Source organism: Bison bison, unplaced genomic scaffold (assembly GCF_000754665.1).
Source record: "Bison bison bison isolate TAMUID 2011002044 unplaced genomic scaffold, Bison_UMD1.0 scf7180017864160, whole genome shotgun sequence".
NCBI lineage: Eukaryota > Metazoa > Chordata > Mammalia > Artiodactyla > Bovidae > Bison > Bison bison.
This window is the reverse complement of record NW_011494732.1, coordinates 4490112-4497395: the sequence shown is the minus strand read 5'-3', so window position 1 is coordinate 4497395 and position 7284 is coordinate 4490112. Positions and strand designations below refer to the sequence as shown.

General features: G+C 55.6%; 1 protein-coding gene across 1 annotated transcript in view; it reads right to left on the bottom strand.

Moving 5' to 3' along the window:
- The window catches only part of NCOR2 (nuclear receptor corepressor 2), a 205428-nt gene that overhangs the window by 151110 nt on the left and 47034 nt on the right, over window positions 1-7284 (bottom strand). The window contains 2 exon segments of the mRNA XM_010841409.1: window positions 462-639; window positions 2669-2796. Of these exon segments, the coding sequence (XP_010839711.1) occupies window positions 462-639; window positions 2669-2796 (306 nt within the window).

Sequence of the window (7284 nt, the reverse complement as noted above, 5' to 3'; positions counted from 1 at the left end):
GGAGACAGAAGCGTCTGAACCACTGGCTGCGATTCCTCCATTTAGATGGAGACCAGAAGAGCTTCTAGGGGTCAGTCCTGAGGTTCACTGGAATGGCAGAAAACCTCTCCCAGCAGCAAACTATGGGCGCTTTACCTATGCACATTCTCCTCCTCCATCTCAGCTGACTCTCTGATTAAAGAAGAGTGAAATGCAAGAGCCCTCCAGGGCACTATGGTCCCCAAGGGCGGGAAACACTTGGGGGCGGAAAATGGGGGTAGGGGAGATGTCCCTCTCCAGCCAAGAAACAGCCCACGGAGCCAAGCTCATCCCTAGACCCTCCTCTCGCTGCCCAGCCTCTGCACACCTTGTGCTCAGTCCCTCCTCCCAGCCTGACACACCCACCCAATTCCTTGCACCCCGCCCAATCGTAGCACCACCCAAATCCTTGGAGCCGCTCCCAGCTGGGAGCCAAGCCTTACCTTGGACAGGTCCTCAGAGCCCCCAGGCTGGCCAACGGCCAGCAGGGGCGAGGGCCGTAGCAGAGGGTCGGGCAGGAGCTCCAGGCGAGGGCGCTTGCTCTCCAGGAACTCCATCTCTGACTTGCCCAGCTCAGGCAGGTACGAGTGGGACTCAGGTCGCAGGTGAAGCTCCTGGGACCTGTTGGGGGGCGGGGGGGGGCGCACATGACATCACATCTGCTGCCCTCCCTGCTGAGAACGGCCATGAGCCACGCCCTCTTCCACCCTGCAAGGAGTGTCCATCTGCTCAAGGGCACACAGCGAGGCAGGACTCAAACACAGATTTGTCTTCCTCTGAGTCAGCATTCACTGACAATCTTTATAGCAAGAGAAGGTCCTGGTGACTGCCTGCTCCTTGAGTGTGGTCCCCAGAGCAGTAGCATCAGCCCCTCTTGAGGCTGATTACAAATACACAATCTTTTGAGTCCTATCCCAACCTGCTGAATCTGACTCTGCATTGAAACAAGATCCTGGGTGATTCATAGGGAAAGTCTGAAAAACACTGTGGGTCTAACACAGATGTTACCACACGTGATGCTATTTGCACATCACTCACCCAGAGCAGATTATCACTAGTCTATCCCAGCACTCTGGCTGTTCAACCTGGCCTTGCCCCCTTCTCAACTCAGCCTAGCAGTCTTACGCAGAGATAGGAGCTGTCCAGCCTAATCACTTGTGACTAATTCTCCTTAACCCTCCTCCCTAGTGGACCGAGAAGGAAACTGGCCCAGAGAGGTCATGGCCTTGCCTGAGCACACACAGCAGACCCAGGCGTCCACCTCCAGCCACTGCTGCTGACCAGAGAGTCCAAATGCTGCCCCTGCTGAAATGCTTTTCAGGTTCATATTTTTTTCCCCCAATAAACTCAGAATAAGAATCCAGATGCATTTCCCCATCCTCAGGCCCTGCCTGATCTGGCCCCTGTTCACCTTGCCTGCTGCATTCCTGGCCCAGGGCCTTTGCACTGGCTAAGCTGGACCACAAACACACACCAGCTCTTTCCATGTTAGTTCTTCTCCTTCCTGTCTTAGTGCCCGGGGCATCTCCTCCTAACAGCCATCTCCCTGCCCAGCAAAGCTCGAAACCCTCCCATTGGTTTCTGTGAAGTTTACCCTCTGGATCCCTAATCACCTGTTAACCCCAGCCACCCGACCTCCTTGCCTCTCTGGAACAGCCCAAGGACATTCCCCTCTCCAGGCTTTTGCACATGCTGTTCCCTTCACCTGAAATGCCTTCACCCTGCTCTCCGAATGGCTGGTCACCCCACTCTCCAAATGGCTCTCTGAATGACTGGCTACTTAGTGCCAAGTGTCTCTCCCCTGAGAGGCCTTTCCCAGCCACTCCAGCCAAATAGCAGCCCTTCCCCGCCCAGTAGGAAATAAGTCGCCTGCCCCATTTTAAAGTCATCCTGGGTGTTTGCTGTATGTCCCCTGCTAAGACCATGGGCTCCCTGCAGGCAAGGCTGTCTGTCTAGGTGCCTGTGGGCAGCCACAGCCTATAATATAATAGTTCATCACGTGTTAGAACCTCAAGACTCTCAAGAGTTCCCTGGTGGCCTAGTGGTTAAGGTGAACCTGCGTGGCCCAGGTTCAGTCCCTGGTTGGGAACTGAGATCTCATAAGCCACAAGGCACAGCAAAAAATAAAAAGGCTCAGGACTCTTAGCAATGAGTGCTATTACTGTCTCAGGCATCTTTAGGCTCTCTCAGGGCTCTGGCCTGTCCTGACAGCCTCAGCCCTGGCCCTGCTGGGTCCCCACCTGCCACGTGGCCTGCTCCCGCCCACCTGGATTTCACAAAGGCAAGGCAGGCCCAGAGGATCTCGTCTGCCAGCTGAAGGATGGAAGAAGACTCAGAGAAAAAAGGATGATGACAAAGATGGGAGGGAGGGGGAACGGAGCTCCCTGTGTGAAGCCAGCTGCAGGCACATCCCTCCAAATCAGCAACCCAGCCCCGCTCCCCCACTTGTAGGTGGTCATCCCCTTCTGCCTGGGCCACACACCCAGGGACCCCTGCGGGCCCACAGTGGGAAGTCCGAGGGGCCACGTGGCTCTTTCCTGCCCATCTCCAGCCCTGCCCCAGTCACAGGCTGACACACCTCCAAGAGCTCCCCACCAGCACAGGCCTCCACTTCCCCATCTGAGCAATGGATACGCAAGCCCCTACTCACCTTTCATTCCCGGGCTGAAATTCAGACAGCAGGGAGGGCCTCCTTCGCTGGGGCTGGATGATGGAGCCAGGCGACAGGTGAGAGGTGTAGTCACGGGGGTGGTGCGGATATTCGAGCAGCCCAACATCCTGCAGCAGAAGACAGGCCAATGAGCGCCCACCCCACTGCGGTGCGACCCACACAGCGACCCAGGCCCAGAGCCCCCTGCCCGGTGCTGCTCCTCCACCCGGGGAGCCTCCCACGTCCTCTCCCAGCCCTCAGTCCCTGTCCTGCCAGAAGGCGTTCCTGGGGCCAGTGGCCACCAAGAAGTGACCCGTTCAGCTAAAGGGCGCCCCACCCTGTCCCAATCTCCCAGTCCTGCCGTCTTTCCCTATGAGACGACCAAGCCCATGTGTTAGCAGAGAAAACCGGAGAAAGGCACAACCTGCGTGTCTGTCTCCAGTGCAGGAGACACAGCAAGACATGGGTCAGGGGAAGTGGGTGACGCAGCAAACACTGACAGTCTGCAAGGCTCAAATACCAGGTTCCAAAACAAAGCACCAACGTGGGAGTGCCCCGTTTGCAGAGAGAAAACCCACACACGTGTGTCGCATACACAGGCACAGTTCAAAGTCAAAAGGATAAACTCCAGGCAAAACCCTCCTTCTTCAGTAATGTGCCATCATCACCCATTATCATCTGGGGGAAAACAAAACACTAACGAATTAGATGTGCTCCGATAAGCAACTACACGCTGACTGGAGACACATTAAAATGTTAAAAAAAAGAAAGATTGAAACAAGAAGTCTTTCAAAGGAGAAAACAGGACAGGCTTCCTACTGGTACCAGTCCAAATCGATTACTTCTGTCTGCCGAGAACATTCACGCTGTGGGGTGGCAATCAGCTAGTGATGTCTGGCAAGAGTAAGGCTTGGGAAAGCGTGGGATGGTAGGTGATTTATTTTCTTCTTGGCACCTTTCTGAATTCTCCCAATCTTCCATAAAAATCTAGTCATTCTTTTGCTGTCTGGCTTATTTTTTTAAAAGCTGTTATTTCTGCAAAGAGAATTAGATGATACCACGTAGGTGTGTTGGGAATGGATGTGTTTCAGACCCTCCAAAACAACAGCATGTAAGAGGCTGGGAGGCTGGGAAGCTGGAGGGGATGAGTAACTAGAATCAAGAGGGATCCTGTCAACTTCAGAGGCTGGAAATGTTGAGGGAAGGGCCTTCCTGGGCAGCCCAATGTGGAAGCAAGAAGCTACAAGGCCTCAGGCTAGAGGTAAGTGTCCATCACTCAAACCCTCTGAGCCTCAGTGTCTTCACCATTAAAATGGATGCCTGAATTCCCTGGTGGTCCAGTGGTTAGGACTCCACTCTTCCACTGCAGGAGCAAGGGCTCTCTAGTCCCTGGCCAGGGAACTGAGATTCCCGCGTGCCACATGGCGTGCAAATAAAAGAAAAGAAAACTGAAATGGATGCTTGACCTGGACTGAAGGAGGCCTCTGTGCCTCCAACCACAAATCCCCCTTAACTCTCCAAGGATTTCCCTCAAGGCTGACGGCAGCTTCCAGGAGGCAGAGGAGGGCTCGGCCTCCCCCGAGCTTCCCCACACTCCAGGATGTCCACCAGGTGCTCTCAAAGGGGGAAGTAGAAAGGGCTGGGGGGAGTGGGTGGCAGCCTCTGGGATCCCACTGGCGAGGCTGCCAGGCACGGATCTGGTGTGCACACGCGCGCCGAGGTGTGAGAAGAAATCAGCAAGCGCTGCAGTCTGCCAGGAGGAAAATTCCCTCTCACACAAAAGCAAAATGAACAAAGCCACAGAAAGGCAGACAGTCCAATCCCTCGGGAGAGGGCCCGGGCAGGATGGCGTGCATACCGCCGCCAACTGAGGCGGAGAAAGGCACGTGGCGCCTGGGGCCCCTGAGGCAGGGGCATGGGGCGACCACTGCATGAACCCTTCTGGCCTCAGTTTCCCAGTTTAAGAGTCAAGCAGGATGAGCTTAGAGCACAGTCCCTCCAAAGACCATCTTGGGGGCCACCCACATTGATCTCTACCCTAGGGCTCTGAGTCCAGGGACCCCAGAGGGTGCCTCGATCTTTATGGAAAGGAAAGAACTGGGGAGACCCCAAGAGAGGCTGAAGGTGAGACTCATTGTGATCCTAGGAGCCTGAAGACACCAGGCACGCTGGCTGGAACCCTCCAGACACGTCTCGCAACATGAGAACCCTCCACGTGTTTCAAACCATTCCAGCCCCGCCCGCTGCCCCCATACATGTATGTGGCCCAAGCGGGCTCCTGAGTCCGTGACCCTTGGTCTGGAAGGAAGCGCTGAAGATGAGCAGATTCAGATCCTTCTTGAGAGCCTGTTGACAGCACCGCAGCATCTGAGCGCATGTCCGGCACAGTCCTGCCGGCCTCGGCCTAAACCCGTCCTCACGCCCGCAAACTGGGTCACGTGCAGAAGGCCCATGTATCCGTTTGTGACAAACTGGAAATGAAACAGACCGATCCTTCCCACAGAGAGCCTGATAAGCACTGATCTGGGGCCAACGAGGCCCAAGGCCAAAGCCAGGCTCGGCCTGTCTCATCAAGTGTCACTGGCACACGGCCACAGCCACTCCAGTACGTGTTGGCTGAGCTACTTTTCGCGCTGGGACAGCAGCAGCCACGAGTCATTGTGACAGAGACCGCATGGCCCGAGAAGTCTGAAATATTTACAGAGAAGGTTTGCCAACCCCTCCTCTGGAGGAAAAGCCTGCCGTGTACCCTGGGGGCCACTCGGAAAAGGATGCTAACGGGCACGTTGTTGTCATGACAGCAGCAGCATCAGTCATCAACACAGCACTGTATCAGTCACGCTAACCTTCCCAGGCGTTGTGCGCAGGCCTCAGCACGTGTCAACTAACTTGATCCTCAGAGGCTTAAAGAAGCTACCTGCGATGCAGGAGACCCAGGTTCGATCCCTGTGTCAGGAAGATCCCCTGGAGAAGGGAATGGCTACCCACTCTAGCGTTCTTGCCTGGAGAATTCCATGGACAGAGGAACCTGGAGGGTTACACTCCATAAGATTGCAAAGAGTCGGACACGACTGAGTAACACTTTCAGAGGCTTATGACTACCCTCACCCAACAGACAGAGAAACTGAGGCAAGGGGTGGTCAGGCCACTAAACTAGAGTTTCACAGCTAGGACATCACTGAGGCAGGACATGAATGCAAGGGGTTTAGCTTGAGACCCTGTGCACTTAAACACCCTTCTAACACTAAGGCACAGAGAGATTAAGTAACTTGTCCAAGGCCACACAGCAGGAAGGAGTGGCACTGGGATTCAGACCCTGTGTCTTTGGGCTTTAATGCATTCATTCAGCTCAAGGCTTGAAGGAACTTAAGAGAGCTCAAGAGGTCCCAGGGGACCTGAGGGAGACAGCAGAATCGAGGTGGCTTGTAGAAAGCAGGAAAAGAGACAAGAAGGGGAGAATGTGTTGGGACCCTCAATCCTGGGAGACCGTCAGACTCCAAGACCCTCGGGGGAAAATGTGGGGTCCTGATACTGTGGGGGAGGAAAGCCAAGACCACAGAGATGGTGAGAATAGGACACAGAGAGGTTGTGTGGGAGGAGCAGCTGGGACTGAGCAGGCCACGTGCACAGCACTATGGAGAGAGGCTCTGAGCGTGCCTGACACCAGACCGGAGAAGTACACTTGAATTAAGCCCTCCACCTGAGCCAGGCATAACACAGCAGGCGGCCTGGAGATGACGTAGGTCGAAGCACAGGCCAGCAGAGGAGGCTGCTCCCAGCCCCCTCTCAGAATCCAGGCCCTCTTCAGTCTCCCGCCAGCCTCCCAGGAGGAAAGAGAGAACCGCCATGTGCAGACACGGCCCTGGGCACCTTGCAGACATCTGCCGGTGATGCTCAGACCCACAACAGCCATATCACAGATGGGAAAACTGAGCCTGCCCCACGCAGCCCAATGTCACTCAGCAAGTTGGGAGGGACAGGAATTCAAAGGCACATCTGGGCATTCTTGCCCTGCCCCTCATCCCAGCATCCCTGCCTCAACTATTGTACAAGGCGCTGGGACCCTGGGTCCCCATCTAGCCCTTGAACTGGGCATTTGTCTCTCTGTGCCTTTATTCCCCTTATCCTTCACCATTTGTCTTTCAAAGACTCGGGGTGGAGGAGGGAATTCTCAGAAACTCTGTACAATGGCCTGACAGTAAGGGGTTAGGGGCTCAGGGCTGCAGGTGGACCCCCAGATTACAGTCCCAATGCTCACCTCCCACCTGCCAAAGAAAAGCCCTGGACATATGCCTGGGAGAGCAAGACCCCACCACCTGCCCTGGACACCCAGAAATCCTGCTTTTAAAGCCTTCCCAGTAACAAGCAGGGGCCCGCAGCTGGGCCGCCCCAGCGCCAGGCAGGGTGGTCAGGAAGCGGGGCCCCACTGCGGTCACCACACAGGATAAGGATGCCCCACCTCGTAGCTGTCCAGGGCCCCGCCCACGCACGGCCTCAGCCTCCTGCCCGGAGGAAGTGACCACTTGGTTCTGCCCAGCCACACCCTGCATCACTGGCAGTCCAGCAGGAAAAACAGAAAGTGTCTGAGATCAGGTGGTGACTCCAAAGGACTGCAA